Source organism: Odocoileus virginianus, chromosome 22 (assembly GCF_023699985.2).
Source record: "Odocoileus virginianus isolate 20LAN1187 ecotype Illinois chromosome 22, Ovbor_1.2, whole genome shotgun sequence".
Taxonomy (NCBI): domain Eukaryota; kingdom Metazoa; phylum Chordata; class Mammalia; order Artiodactyla; family Cervidae; genus Odocoileus; species Odocoileus virginianus.
In genome coordinates, this window is record NC_069695.1 from 33,115,066 (window position 1) to 33,131,846 (window position 16,781).

A 16,781-nucleotide genomic window follows, 5' to 3' on the forward strand; every position below is an offset into this window, starting at 1 on the left:
TGTTTCTCTGTGACGCTTGGTTTAGAATTTCCATTTGGAGGAAGACATGTGCCTCCTTTCAGCAATGGGGCGTAGTGCCTGCACACGCTGAGCACTGGTGGTAGAAATCGGCAATCGCCTTTGCTTATTGGTGGTAATGGTAGCGACTGTCACTCAGAGAAAAGGCTAAGCTAACCACTCGTGTGATTTTGATGGGAACTGAAGAAAGAGTTTTCAGAGGCAAAGCCGGTGGTATGGAAAAGAGGCTAGGATGGAGGATGAGGAGATAAAAAGAAGAAAGATGTTCTGAAGTTGGCAAGGATGTGCAGAGGGGATAATAAATCTCAGAAGGACTGAGTGAGGTAGAGTGAGGAAAGTGAGATAAAATGAAGACAGTTATTTCCTCCTTGTGCCTTTCGCTGACCCTATTTAGATGCCTGAGGGGGTGGCCACAGGCAATGGAATTCTGGATTACTCTTCACTTCTTTAGTTTCTTCTCATCTTTTCCATTTTCTTGTAACTCTTCCACTTCTCTCTCTCTTTTTTTCTTATGATGTCTGATTACCGGACATGATTGTTGTCTATCACTTGAGCTATAGATAAAGTGGGGCAAGGAGTGGCAGTTTTTAGCCAGTGGTAGAGGGGAAGGAAGGAGAAAGGAAAGGAAATCTCCCATGGGCAGTTTTTCTGGGGGAGTTAATATCAGTAAGTGACAAATGTAAATTGGTTCTCTGTAAGTTGGGGCATGACAGAATATAGGCATTTATGTTAGAATATAACAAAGCAGTTTATCACTAATGTCATTAGTAACAAGACTTTCCAGTCTTCTCTTGTCATGTGTTAACGTTCATCTGGCTTTCAAAAAACAATTCTGTACATTCTTTCTTAGCTAAACCTGCTGGCTGTGCACTCTTTCCTCTTACAAACGTTCCACTCTGTTCAAATCACTTCCAGGGAAGAAGAGGTTAAACAGGAGAGTTCACAGTGGATTGTATATCTACCAGGGTTTGTTTGTTTGTTAGTTTTTGGTAACATATGGAATCCCTCATTGCAAAGAGAAGTTAGCGAAGACATAATAAATAACATTTTTGTTCCTGATCCAAATCTGTTTCTCCCCAAAGCCCAAAAACTGTCTTTCTAACACTGAAAGATATAAGCCAACAAGGCCGATCTTGAGAAAGACTGTCCCTTTCTCTTCAAAGAAATATTCCTGGAGGGTAGCCTGGGCTGTTTTCCTTTAAGGTTTTCTAGAATGAACAGATGTAACAATTTTCTATAATTTGCCTTGGTGCAGATGCTGGAAGAGAACATTCACCATAAAATATATGCAGTATATGTAATTTCAGCTGGCTGTTCTGGGGCTTTAAAATAAAAATGTGTACCTGCAAGCTGTTTTATGGTTTCTCAGTCATAATGATCTCTGTTACAGAGAAGGCTACAACGGCAACCCCTCCTTCACATGCAAGGTTTCCAAAAATATCTTGATACTTTTGCATGTTCTGCAAGGCACAGCAAGGCACAGTGTTCTCCCCCTATTGGGCTTGGGAAGGGTATTCGAATGTTTAGTTTCTCTTTTTGACACAATCACAAAGTAATTGCATCAACAGGGAAGATGGTGGATAATTGAGGATGAAGCCCTTGCCAAAGATGCTATAGTCCAAATAGGCTTTAAGTAATAAAGCCTGCAGAGGAACTTCAGCTAAGGTTACCTACAGCACGACGACGGCAGATGATGTGTACTTATTGAAACTGTGTGTATTATCCTGATAAAATGGGAGAAAAGTGGTGGAGAAGGTGGTGAGAATTCTTCATGGCTGCTGCTTGCTACCTGCCTCCAGGGAGTCTGAGCTTATGCTGGGGGCAGCCCTCAGGGGATGGGTAAGGAGAGGGGCTGGGCATCACGGTGAAGCCAAATCCCCAGACAGTCCATGAGTGAACGCACTGCTGCGTACTGTCCTCTGCCAGCTCAACGGTTGACCCTCCCTCCAATTGTCAGCCCCCATCACCGACTACTTCATTTGTCCCTGCTGCACAGAAATATGTTTTCCACGGTAATTACAAGATGGATTTCCACCAGTGCCTCTCATCACGTGCCTGTTGAGCGTCTACTACTGAGTGGTTCAATAGTTACCATTCGGGTTCCATTGGTCCTCTCCGCCCAACACAAACAGGAAGTTTTCCACCTCCACGACGCAGTGATGGGCACTGTTGTAGGGCATGACTAGAATTGAGAAGGAAAAACAAAGGACATATGAAAATTTTCATCTTAGGACTTGACACCCTGGTTCACAAGTTATGTGCTTTCACCAAAATGCACACAACAGGAGACTAAGTCAGAAGGAAGAAGCGCAGACAGACAGCAGAGCGGGGCACCCCCCAGTCCACAGGGCTCAGCAGTGTGTTTCCAGCAATTGCCAACCCCACCCCTTTGGATGAATTTTACATAACATTATTCCGCAGATCAGTCAAGAACAACGTGTCGGGCTGCTTTCGATTCTTAAGTTCTCCTCGCCTGCCTGATGACGGGGATCGCAGTCTAAAACCATGAATGACACTCCCAAACGGTCAGGGCTGGGGGTTCCGTCTTGGAAGAAATCCCCCGGCATCCACCCGGAGCCATTAAGCTGCTCTGCCCAAACTTGGCTTGCTGGCAATCTTTCCACAAACAGACTCAGGGTGCTTGGCTGTTTTCTATTCCACAGCAATGAGCAAGCTGAATTTCCATACAGTTTTAAGTTTTTAAATTAAGGTCCTGCTGATTTAATGCCTTCTCCAAATGTATACGCTTAATTTCCTGTACAATGTCATTAGCAGCACAATCACACATTTTCTATCTATCTGCTTAAGAGCTCTTCTGGAACAAAGATAAAAACTGTCAGGAACATCACAAATATCCATTCCCCTCGTCTCGCCCTGCTCTGCCCCTAATGCGGTGCCTGTGAAGAGGGGGATGTGATTCAGAAAACCCACCAAAGCCAGGTGGCCCTGGATCTGTTCTCATGCACACGTTCGTTGGGGAGACACACACGACCAGAATAGGACACCCCTGTTAGCCCGTATGTGCAGTGCCGTGTTCGTCTCTGCTATTATTATATCTCATGGTGAATGTAAACGTACACGGCATTAGCTGTCACACCGCGGGCAGTGTGGTTTGGGCCCAGTGACACCAGTAGGAAAAATGATGTCCTTGTTCAGCTCATCATATGGGCACCTTAAATCTAGGTGAGGACAAATGGGGAGGTGATATGCATGTTCAGCCAGGGAACTTATTGCTTGACACGGATCAACAGAGCACTTAAGAAACCAGTGCAGTGGGAAATCAATATGAGTCAGGGCCAGCTCGTGCTCTGTACTCTTCTGCCAGTGGTGAGAGAAAGATAGGGAGACAGACGGGGGTGGGGGGGGGGTGGGAGACAGAGAAAAAGAGAGAGAAAGGGAGACAGACAGAGAGAGATAGGGAGACACACAGAGAGAAAGACAGAGAGAGAGAGAGACGGAGGGAGATAGATAGGGAGACACACAGAGAGAGACAGAGAATGAGCCTATCTTATAACTCAATTTATCTGAGATGATACATATCTCTCATTTTACTTTGTTTTTAATATCTTCTATTTTTCTTAGAATGTACTTATGCTGGCTAAGATATGTAAACAAAAATAAGAAGAAACTGGCAGAGCTTTGAATCCTTATAACACATCTCCAGAAAGAGCAAATCAGATAGCTTAAGCCTCTCATTAAAGGATTTTAGGAGTTTTTCATTATTTTTATTAGGTGTTCACTTTTACTGTGAATATTCACTGTCTCTGCACTAACAGCCACAAGGGAGATGGCATTGGTATGGAAATCCTGCATTTCTGGGATCGAGTGAAAATTGGGAAAATTGGGTGTGCTCTGGATTTTCGTGGCCCGTGAATTAAGTCAAGTGATTTAGGGAGTTGTCTAGGGAATGTCCTTGTGCCTCTCAACCTTCAGTTATCTCTTTGGAAAACGCTTTCAACCACACAGCTCCTGCAGGTTTCACTTCTCAGAGTCCACTGGGGCAAAGTATATGTTGAGTTTGTGGAGCAACTACAGTTGGGTGACTGATTATACACTGAACACCTTTTTTTCTTTTCTTAAATTAATTCATCATTGTTTGCATTATGATGCTGGTTCCAAAATACCAAGCACAAAACTGTGCTACTCATATATTATGTATACTGTGGGTATTGTGAACAAGCTGGTACTACTCTGGTTTATCATAATGTCATCTGGTCAGAGCAAACTCAGCACAGATTGTTTCACCTGGATGCATCTATTCATATGAAACCTCAAAGTAAGAAGAGAGGCCACTGGTGGTTCAGTGATTAAGACTTCGCACCCCCAATGCAGGGGATCTGGGTTTGATCTCTGGTTAGGGAACTAGATCCCGTATGGTTGCATGTTGCAACTAAGACCCTGAGCAGCCAAGGGGAAAAAAAAAAAAAAAACTGACTATAACCAATTTACTTTATGACTACCACTCTTCCAATATTTATTTTAAATTTTTGGTCAATTCAATGCCCACATTTTATAAATAATAAAAATTGTGTTATCTTCTTTTTAACTGGAAGTCCAGCTTTATATTAATAATAAAGCACAGACTCTGAAAATAGAACAATAGTTGTGTTTTGTTCTTGTCATTTACTTGCTCCCATTCAGGCAGAAATTAAGTGAAGGAAATAATACATGATTGATTCTTAAGCTTCTTTCTCATTTGATTGCCCCTATTGTTAAGCTTTGTGCAAACAAATGAAATTATTGCACTAAACTATTGAAACCTTCAAAATAAGAGAGGACAAGGTCTTTGAAATGCTCATATAAAGGCCACTTGAAGATATTCTCATTTATCTACCCATGTTTTAAAACCTTGCATGCTATATTTCTTGGCTCTTTCAGCATCTTCATCCTGAATTATTGTTGTGAATCAAGAAACTATACATACATACAGAAAATCCTTTGAGATGATTATGAACGTAAAACACTCCAAATCTATTAGAAAAATGTTGCTATGAAATCAATGTTTGAGTTTTGCAGAAGATCTCATTGCTTTGACTTCTGATTAAGCCTGAAGGAAAGCAAAATAAAGAAAGCAGTGAGCAAGACAAAACATCTGTTTAAAATGACATCGGGTATGGCAATTATTGATTATCTTAAATAACAAGAAAGACGTGCCCACTTCCTTCCACATTTCTCTAGGGGTGGACACTGGCCTCGCCCTGCCAAGCAGGTATCATAAGAGAAGTTTGTACTCCCTGTTCATATATAGCCCGGTGTGAGTTTTTAGCGTGTCAGTCAGTGAGTTAGAGGGAAAGGGTAAAGAGAAGCTAATCAGGATGAAATGAGATTAAAGGCTGTCTAATTTTACAGCGACTGTGATCCATCAGCCACTGTGAAAGTGACAGTGGAAATGAATGATGGAGACAGACAGGTGGGGCTGTACATTTCACTGATTTATCCTCAAATGCACTGGGCCTTATTTTATTGAGTGAACATGACCGCATTTATCATTACTGTCATCTAAACCCACTTCCCTCCATTTAAAAAGGTCACTTTACTCACAGGGAGTAGGAGAGAGGCACTTTCAAAATCAGATTTAAAATCTAATAACACGTGTTTATAAGGCCCTTTGTGAGAAGTCTCAACTTCATTAAACAAACTCAAAATGCTAGAAGGAAAGAGAAAAACAGCCAGAAAACTGAAAAAGAAGAAACCTCTGGTCATCTGAGGGGTTCATTCAGTCTCTAAATGTGAAGCAGTTTGTGTCATTTTTGCTTTCTCAGTCCAAACCCCTGCTATTCTATTCTAGTCTGGGAAATTTTATAAACCATTTGAATTTAATATTTTTAATTAAGAAAGTAGGAAGCAGATGATTCTATAAAATAAACTTGGAGAGAATATTAAGTCAGACTATTTACTCTGCAGAATGACTGATCATCATACACTGAATAGATGTTAGTCATTGTTACAAGTTGAATCCTTGCCGCAATTCACTTACATACCTGTTAATTGTTTTCTCATAATTTTAAGGCCATAAAAATCTCAGTAACACAAATTCTTTTACTCTTTTCTGTACAGTGCAATGAAACGTCCTGGGATGTTATTCACAGAATTAGTCTTTGTGGATGTGAAAATGAAGAGTCAAACTCTCAAGAGTATTTTGAGTTACTTTTCACAGCAGGAACCACCATTAACCAAACATTTGCTATGTGCCAGGCATTGTGCAGGTTCTCTATACGTATATGTAAATATAATTATATTTATATATTTGTGTGTGTCTGTGCTCAGTCGTGTCCGACTCCGCAACCCCATGGACTGTAGGCCACCAGACTCCTCTGCCCACAGGATTTTTCTGGCAAGATTACTGTAGTGGGTTGCCATTTCCTCCTCTGGGGAACTTCCCAACCCAGGGATTGAACCCGCATCTCCTGCATTGACAAGCAGATTCTTTACCACTAAGCCACTGGGGAAGTCAATATTTATATATAGTTACCTATATTATATTTCTGAAAACATAACAAAACTTATGTTTTGTTATTACTGGCTCCTATTCAGGTAGAAATTACATGAAGGAAATAAACATATTATAATACATGATAAAATATGACATGATAAAATATATATTTTATTTGCCCATAGCTTTCATTTAATACAGCTAACTACAAGGGTAGCATTAGTGATTCACTTTATTTCTGTAAGAAATACTGAGGCCTTGAGAGGTTAAGTCACTTGTTGAAGGTCAGACTCAGCTAATGAATGGCAGAGATAGAATCCAAACACAGGGCTATCTGGATCCCAACCCACGCTCTCATCCATTTCACTCTACTGATTTTCAATAGGTATGTTCATCCAACCAGCAAGTAATTACCGAGTACCTGTGTGTTCAATGATGGTGTTCCTGAAAGTTCTGTATAATTTTTTGGTATTGAATCGTATTTTAAATATTTATTCTTTTCGTATTTAAAAGGATCCTTAATTAAAGCAAGTTGACACTCCTTTACATTTTTTCCCTATAAATCCAGATATTCAGAGTGGATTTTTCTGAAAGTAAGATACATGTATTTGATGGAGCCAGAAAAACACTGACCGAATCAGCCAGGCAAGGATGGAGAGAGTCTATTGGCAGAGGGTTTTTATCTTTTGAACAAGAAGGGCATATTTCAACCTTGCAAGCAGATTCAAAGTACCTTGGGCCCAGAGGCCCTTTTCCTGGCATATAAAATGTACAGGGGTCTTGTTGCCTTTATGAAGATCTTAATCTGCTAGAGATCCACATCTCTGTTTCCTCTCATATTTTATATCTAAGGAAAATATACCTCTTCCAACAGTAGGTATCCTTTGCAACCACAGATTTGCATGAATATCCAAACAAAAGACTGCAAAGGGCTATGCCAAGTTTATAGGATGACTAAAGACGTGGTTATTGAATGATTATCATTTCAAGTAACATGAGCACTTTGATTTCCTTTTGGCCTCAAATACAAAAACTTGCAAAACCGTCAAATGTGACAGAATTTTTGGAAAAAGTAATTACTGCCCATGTTTTGCAAAAGTATATTCTTGTAAAAAATAATGATCTGCAGGAAGAATAAGTTTTTCTCAAATCCCTCTCAACCTTTCAGTTCCCTACTGCAGAGGCCAGCCCTGTTGTTTTCCTGAATTTTTCTTCCAGAGAAGTTATATATATATGGGTTATTTTCTTTAATACAATTGGTGTAGCATTCTATGGGCATACTATTCAGTACTTTGGTTTTTTTGCACTTAAGAATACATTCATTTATTCATTCTCCACCAATCAAATATCTGTTTGGCTGCTACCCTATGCCAGGCAATGCTTTACTTGTCGAGGAAGTCATGACAAACAGTATCAAGGAATATTGTAGTGAGGGAAAGCATGTAACAAAGATGGACACAAATAAACAGGCACTTTAATTTCAAAAGACAAGTGCATTGAATAAAAGTGGGTTTCCCTGGAGGCTCAGATGGTAAATAATCTGCTGCAAACACAGGAGACAAGGGTTCTCTTCCTGGGTTGGGAAGATCCCCTGGAGGAGGAAATGGCAACCCACTCCAGTGTTCTTGCCTGGGAAATCCTACGGACAGAGGAGCCTGGTGGGCTACAGTCCATGGGGCTGCAAAAGAGTCAGACAGGACCTAGCGACTAAACAACAACAATAATGAAGAAAAATAAAGCGGTCCGAGGAGAGAAAGGGAGAGAGTGAGGAATTTTGATAGTGGTCAGGGGGGCTCTTTCTGAGCAGCTGACTTCTGAGCAGAGGCCTGACAGAATGCACAAGGCAGCCACATGGAGTGGGTGCAGGTGTAGATGCAGGAATAACGAACACCAGGGCCCTTGGAGGCACAGGCATGGAGTACAGAAGCATAGCATGAAGACCAAGGACAGAGGATCTGAGAAAAGGTCTGGGAGGGAGACCGAGGCCAGATCTGTGCAGCGGGGCGGCCTCGGTCAGAGGATAACCCCTGGATGGCCTACCATCCCATTCTTTTCAAGAGCCACACCGTGCTCCATCTGAGGAGCATCCTGGGATGCGTTCCATCCCCTTCTGATTCACTCACTCAACGAATATTTACTAAACACTTATTATGTGCAGGTTCTTCTCTGGTTGCTGATAATATAGCAACGCATGAAGCTGACAATGTCCCCGCTCTCTGAAGCTGACAGTGTCCTCCTCTTCTCTGACAGGGACAGAAGAATCTACACAAATACATGATGGGACGCACAGGAACACAGCCAGGTGAGGATGGATGATGTAAGAGGAAAGCTAAAGGGACCAAGTGTTAGAAGGTGAGTGCCTGGCCGTGGCTCTACCTGGGGTCATCAGGGAAGCCACTCTGGGGACTGTCACTGAAAGTGAATTTTGAAGGGTGAGAAGGGGTCATTGTGAGAAATCTAAGGGGAAGGGGTCCAGGCAGAGATTTTAGAGCATGAAAGAGCTGGATGTGCCTGAGTAACCTTGAGAAAGCCTCCGTGTCTAAAAACACCAAGGGTGAGGGCCAGAGAGGCTTGGGAGATGTCAGGGGCAGGCAGAGGCGGGGTAGGTGGGTCTTTACAAGCCAGATAAGTGGTGTTGATTTTATCTTTAGCATGATGGAAAGTCACTGGAGAGGTTTTAGCAGCAGCAGGACTCTATCTATGTTTTAAAAACATTGGTCTGGCTCTTATGATGTTGTGGGAGTGAACAAAGGAAAAGAAGATGAGGCAGGATGCTTCTTCTGTGGTCCAGGTGAGAGAAGATGGAGGCTGGATGAGGGAGGGGTGAGTGGGCTGGAGAGTAGGGGCGTGGTGAAGTTTGCCGCTATTATCACAAGCAGTTCTCTGCTGAGTGTCCATGTGGGTACACAGCACGTATACACAGGGTTTATCTGTAGGATTAATTCTTCCAAGTGAAATTTCTGAGCCAAAGGATGGGTGTCTTACCTGTTGATGGATGTCATTATATGGTACTCCTTTTAACATCTGTACCTTTGCCAACATGGTAGGTGAACAATTGCTGTCTAGTTAAAATTCAAATTTCCATTTGTTTAAATATGAAAGAGCATTTTCCATATATTTCAAATCCATTTGTATTTTATACATTTCTCTGTTGGTTTTTGATTTCTTGATATCATAAGTTGCCTCTAAATATGTGTTTTCTATTCTTGAAATGTTCTATTCTATGGAAATATCTAAATTGGCAAAATAAATGATATTTTGGAAGCATGGTGTTGGAAGAATATATATTTGTGCAATATTTACTCCTTGAAGCAAATTCACAGGGCAGTTGCATGCTGTTATAAAACAAATATAACCTGAAAGAAACATGCCTCATTTTAATGATATTGAATGAGTATTTCTTGCCATAGGATTGTAGAAATTTTTTTTTTACATTTTCTTCATTTTTATAGTAAGTATAGTTAAGAAACATAAATGTTTTAAAATTTACTACTTTAATCCTACCATCCTGTCTTTCTGCAAAGATCTGGCTAAGTTGCTGGAGACAGAATCAGAAACACAGTCAAATATCTTACTTACATGGAGCACATGCTTGATGCATTTTATTGAATAAATAACACATGGAAAAGGCTCTGTTACTTTTTTCTGTTGTACTTGGACTGTATTATCCTTGCTTTATTGTTTAGTCTCTAAGTCGTGTCTGATTCTTTGCCACCCCATGGACTGCAGCCCGCTAAGCTCCTCTGTCCAGGGGATTTCCCAAGCAAGAATACTGGTGCGGTTTGCCATTTCCTTCTCCAGGAGGTCTTCCTGATCCAGGGATCGAACCCACGTCTCCTTCATTGGCAGGTGGAATCTTTACCACTGAGCCCTAAAAACTACCAATAAATGGACATATTTTGTGTATTGAGGGATGATTTAGTTATGGATGGTCTGTCTGGAAAATTAAATCCTTTAGGAAATTGACATGGGCTGAATCCTGTGATGAGTTGGTGGAGGTTTTGAATTAAACCAAAGGTGGCCAACACTTTCTCTCTCACTCCCAATCTGCTCTGCACACACAGAGTCGGCTTCCCATCGTCTCACTGGAGACAAACTTGTTGATGTGAGTTCGAGATATACAAATCTGAAAATAAGGGCCCAAGCCTTAGACCTTGGAGACTATGCGAGAACCAAGAGAGTCTGTTTCTCTTTCATAATTCAAAAATGTATCTAAGGGAGAATTTCCCTGAGTATTACTTTGTGACCCTCTCCTCTGTGCCACTGTTCTGAATGCATGATTTTATCCGACACTTGCCGAGTCATGAAATAGTGTATCAGAGACATGGATGGACCCAGAGTCTGTTAGACAGTGAAGTCAGAAAGAGAAAAAAAAATCATATATTAACACATATATGTGGAATCTAAAAAATGAAACAGATGAACTTATTTGCAAAACAGAAAGAGAAACAAATGTGGAGAATGAAGGTATGGACACAAAGAGGGGAAAGGGAGGCTGAGAGATTGGGAATTGGGAGACTGGGGTTGACATATGCACCACTGATATTACAGATAAAATAGATCACTAACGAGAACCTACTGTACCATACAGGGAGCTCTACTCAATGCCTGTGGTGACTGATGGGGAGGAAATCCAAAAAAGAGGGAATATATGTATACACAGAGCCAGTTCACTTCACTGTACAGTAGGAACTAACACAACACTGTAAGGCAACTATACTCCAATACAAATTAATTTAAAAGAATAAAATAATTTAAAAAAAATGTCTTTTGTGTGTCACTCAGATCTGTGAGCTCCTTGAAGCTAGACTGTGTCATCTCTATAGCTTTATGGCCACCCCAGTGTCTAGTACATGGGATAATACAGCCTCAAGCATTGCTAGAGCTTTTATGCCTATTGCAGAAATTAGAAATATTAGTGAATGAATAAATGTTAGTAGCACAAATATGTGAATACTATGAGAGAATGTGGCAATTACTTCTTTGGCAGCTGTAAAAAAAATGTATGAATGCCAGAAGATGTGAAGGAGGGAGGAAGTGAAAGAATTAAAAGGAAGAAAAGGAGAAAGATACATGTCTTAGATCAGGATTTTACGTTGTCTAGGATTTTACGTTGTCGCCCTACACCCAATACACATGTTAAACAAAGGAAGTTTGTAAGTTCTTCAAAGACTGTGACATATTTCTTTAGGAACTATCATAAGCTTAATTGTGCCAAGGTCAAAGGTTTTTCAATAAATCTTTGTTGATTTACAGTTTTAGTTCTGAGTGCTTAAATGGAGGGAAGTGCTAATAACCAGCGAGACTGAGGAGTCTGAAAAAAATCAGGCTTCTCTTAGCTATTCAACCAAAACTTACTTTTCAAATTATGACTCTATCATTACAATATTAGCTACTGTATTTTGAATAGTTCTTGATATGTTAGTTAGAATTTAGAATAGTTTTATTTTCACTTTTGGAAAGTAAAACATCTTTGGGGATGAACTCTGTGTGCATGTGTGTGCAGCCACTCACTTGTTTGACTCTTTGCAAGCCCATGGACTATAGCCCGCCAGGGTCCTCTATCCATGGGATTTCCCAGGCAAGAATACTGGATTTGGTTGCCATTTCCTCCTCCAGGGGATCTTCCCGACCCAGGGATCAAACCCGAGTCTCCTATGTCTTCTGCATTGGCAGGCCTACCCTTTACCATTGAGCCACCTGCAAAGACCTGGGAATGAGCACTGCAATATCTTCAAAATGTTAGTTTCCTCCCCCCTGTATTTCTGAAGTGTGTTTTCAGAGGCATGCTGATGAAACATGCTAGTGCTTTGATGTTTCCCTTTTCCTAAGTGTCAATAAGTGTCTTCCTGATTTTGTCTTTCTGGAGGACTGAGAAATTGCACTTTTCATTGGTCTACACCCAAAAAGACTCATTAAAATACAGTCAACTCTATAAATGAATTAAAGCCATAGAGCATCTTATATTTAAACTTGTGCAAATACTTGACAAAGGTCAAAGGAGCCAGGGCTATTTAATGTGGATGATATGGCAACAGGACAGCAAAAATGATTGTGCAACAGCTTAAATTCTCTTGGGTGATGGCTCTATTGTTGTCCCAAGTTATTGATGGCAAGAGGAAGGAAATGGATACGGTACCTATAATGAGAATTTGTAAGGAAGTATTTTCTGATGTGGATCACACACACTCATTATTGGAAAGTGAAATCTGGTGGTTCACTATAAAACCTAGGAGACAGCAGCTCATTCATTCACTTATTTCATTCAAAAATACGTATTGAGGAATTAGCTATTGTGCTACACTCTGGGATGCCATTCCTGTATTTCAGAGCTCACAGTGCAGAGAAAAAGAGAATGTGTAAATAGAGAAGTAAGATACACCGTGTTCTAGGAGAAGAGCAATGGAAGAAGCGGGATGGAAATAACCATGACCTCAGGGAGAAAGTGAGACTTGAGATAAATCATAAAACCAAGGCTGTTTGGGTAAATTATTTCCTTCCCTTTCTGTGCAAAGCAGCACTTTGTAGGTCAGTGTCTGGCAGACAGTTGTTCGATAAATGACAGCTTTGTGTTAAACAAATAAAAGACCTATCTCAGGCCATTGATGCAAGAGTTTCTAAAAGCGGTTCCTAAAGCTGGGTCCTGGTGGTGGTATGATTTTGTGCATATACATACATTTTGCCGATATATACACAATGACATGGAAGACTATTAGTGAGTAGGGATTTTTTTAAACAGAGTGGTTGTGGAACCACTGGGCATTTTCCATCCACAGAAGAACAGAATTCTCCTATCCAGCTCCCCAAAGACAAAGCAAAGGCTGGTGGAAGTACTTTGGGCCAGGTGTTTCTGTGTCTCCTAGGGATTTCTGGGGACCAGGAGAAGTCTGAAGATACAAAGCTGGCAGAAGCTGTCAGTGCTCGGAGTGTTGAGGAAGACAGTGGGGGCAGGAGTAGCCTGTATTTCTGGATTTGGTGGAAAAAATAGCACCAAGTACCTCCCTGTGAGCTGCACTGTGGGCCTGCTTGGCTAGAACTGCCATGAAAGGTTTCCCAACCAAGAAGATTAATTGCTGGTTCAAGGTGACCCTAACAGAAGCCATGAGGTGGAAATGGGATGCCTTCAACAGGTTCACAACCGGGACTTCCCTGGAGGTCCACTGGTTAAGACTCCTGCACCTCCAACATAGGGGGATGGCTTCCATCCCTGGTCAGGGAAATAAGATCATGCATGCTGCATGGCACAGTCAGAAAGTAATAATAATCATAATAAAAGAAGAACAAATAGAAGTTTTTTAAATTAAAAAAATTAAAAAACAAGAAAGAGGTACACACAGTGTTTATAAAGATAGCTCATGAGAAAACAAGCTCAGTTTTGCAGCAGTTACCTCTTGAAAGTCAGGTTTTAAAAACACCAGACAAATAAGAGCTTTCCTCTGTCTTCCCCCACCTCTGGCTCTATCTCTGGTTGAACCAGACTACTTGCACGGTTGATTTCCATCCAAGGGTGAGTCAGTCTTTCTCACCTTCAACCTCAGTGTGCAGAAAAGATTTAACACAGCAGGCCTGAAACCGCTATCCTTGGAAAAGTCTGGCCTTTCTTAGAAAGCTTGGACTTTCTTTCCTAATGTTAGGAAACTTAGATTTCAAGGGCAGTTCACTACCTTAGCTAAGAGTGGCTGTCTATGCCCAAATTGTACAAACAATGAGATTTATGCTGTTTTTCTTCTGGGAGTATGGAATTTTGGTATGTGCTAGGCACATGTCTACCTGACCACCCCCCAGTAAAAGCTTTGGGCACTCAGCCTCTAATGAGCTTCTCCAGTAGACGTTTCACAGGTGTTGTCATGATTGTATGTTGGAAAGAATGGGTACAACCCGTGTGTCTCCATTGCGAAAAGCCTGGTTTCCTCTGGACTTTGCCCCATGCATCCTTTCTTATTGCTGATTCTGCCCCTGTAATAACTCATAGCTGTGAGTATGACTATATGCTGATTCTGTTAGCCCTCCCAATAAATCACTGAACTTGAGGGCCCAGAGGAGACAGAAAAACTTCAAGTGTATTTAGAGAACAAGGTTTTGATTGACTATCCCAAGACACCTGGGGTTGCTTTAAGAACTTTTCCTGTAGCTACAGGGAGAGATGAAACATCCAATACAGAGGTTTTAAAAAAATCAGTGGTTGGGAAAAAAAGTTGTTTTTGGTGAGCCCCATATGTGAAGTTCTCTCAATAAACTGTGGATCTAGGTTTGTATGACAGGACTGCTTCTGGGCTCTGGGGAAGTATGGTCAGAATCAACGTGCAAACCCAGCACAGTCTCATTTAGGTACTAGATTTATCAGAGCATTTTACATTATGGCCCTCTTTATTTTCTTGGGAAGTTTGCAATCGCTATATTATTTGAAACACTAATACAGACACATAGGAGACCATCTGTAAGGAGTACACAGTGGTTCAGGAGCTTTGTGGCAGAGAAATGCAGAGAAGGGAGAAGTCACTGGGGCCTGCCTCCATCAGGTAGTGATGCATCATCTTTAATCTCTCCCTAGCCATTCCATCCTTCTGCTGTGTTCACAGGGTGCTTTGCCTTATCTTAAAAAAAAAAAGCGACAGAAAATGGATCCTTCTTTATTCTGCTGCTCCTTCCAGGTATCCTTAGAGCACCCCATCCCCTGGGCCGTGAACACAGAGGTGGACACAGTGAGTGACTGGTCAGTCTCAAGACGGCCCCGTGATCCAGCCAGGCCCCTCAGCGGGGATTTCACCCTGGCTCTGACAAGAAGAAATCTTTCCCTTCTGGCCACAGATCCTGGAGTTGCTTGTGAAAATGGAGAAGCAAACCTGAGTAAGGAGAAATGAGAGGAGAACAGGAGTGGGGAAAAATGAGACCAAACTTTGACATTTGTTTCTGAGCTATCCATAAGATCAGAGCTGCCCTCCTCTCCTGTTTAGGTGGTCTATAAATCCCTCTCCCAAGTGGCCTTTTAAAAAGCCTTCTTACAGTCTCCTTTACCCCTTTTGGTTTAACCTTCACAGGGCTCTCAGAATGATCCTTCAAAAACCCAAGTCAGATGATGACATTTATTTCTGATCAGTCTTTTCCTTACTTGCCATTGACCTCTGAATGAACTTCGAAGTTTTTGAAATGGCCTACAAGGACCATACAGCCAGGCTGTTGGCTACCTTCCCAACCAACTTTTCTACCACTGTCTCCTTCCCCAGTGGTGCTCCAGCCATACTGATCTCCTTGGGAATTTCCCCTATGCCACCAACACATTCCTGGTTGAGGACTTTGCTCTTGCTATTTTCTCTGCCTTACATGTTTTTCCTTCATGTATTCCCATGGCTCACTCCTTCACTTCGTTCAGTGTCACTGGAAAGGGAGACCTTCCCTGTCATTCATCACTCTTTTACCTTCTTGTAGTATTCTTAATAGCACTTGGAAGTGCTTATCATTAGACAGATCTTTTGTTTATAAAGCATTTCCATACTAAGTATGTTAGCTGCATAGGCAGGCAACATACTAAAATGTTAGGCTCCTGGCTGCATGAATGTCTTGCTCACCACTGAATCCCTAGTACCTTGAAAAAATGTCTTGCATATAAAAAACACCTGATAAACATTTGTTAACTTGATGACAAATCATTAAGTTATATAGAATTGGATTTCTGTAACTTGCAACCAATACTTTTAAATTTCAGATGAAGAAAGTAAAGCAATTTAGTTAAGGTAGACTAACGATGCAATAAGCATGTGACTTTAGCTCCTAGGTTTAATCTTGGAGACTTATGTGCAATCTGCCTTTTAAAATGGAAAGCAGTAAATTGTCATACAGATCTAGGTTTGATATCATTTAACTGTGTGAGTTTAGAAGTCGTGATTTTCTTCATCAGTAAGATGTGAATTATAATATCTACCTTATAGGGCTATTGTAAGAATTCAATTAAATTGGATAACTTACAGAATGCACCAGGCTCATTACAGACAAACTATAAAAGTTAGTTCTTTTATTGTCCCCTTTCCTTAGTTCTTCCTTCAAATATTCTTACATTATTTAATTTTATGAAGGACAAAAAACTCCAAACAAGCAAAATTCCTTCACTTGTGATAACTAGTTGACAAAAGCATGAAACTGTTAAAGCATGAACTTGATAGAAATGGACTTTAAAACACAGTTTTGGTTTATTGGGGGTAGAAATGTATGGTCCCCAAAATATTTACACTGGACTGTGACTAGGATGAAGTGACACAGGTCCCCATATTATCAAGAGGTATGCTGATGATCCTTATGTGGTTTAAACTAGCTTAACATGTGTTCCGTGAGAATA

At 41.0% G+C, this 16,781-nt stretch overlaps 1 protein-coding gene across 1 annotated transcript in view; it reads right to left on the reverse strand.

Annotated features, from left to right (window-relative positions):
• KLHL14 (kelch like family member 14) overlaps positions 1–16,781 on the reverse strand; it is a 109,339-nt gene that overhangs the window by 22,155 nt on the left and 70,403 nt on the right. The window contains exon 4 of the mRNA XM_070452796.1: positions 2,111–2,200. Within this exon, the coding sequence (XP_070308897.1) occupies positions 2,111–2,200 (90 nt within the window). The remainder of the gene's footprint in view (positions 1–2,110; positions 2,201–16,781) is intronic.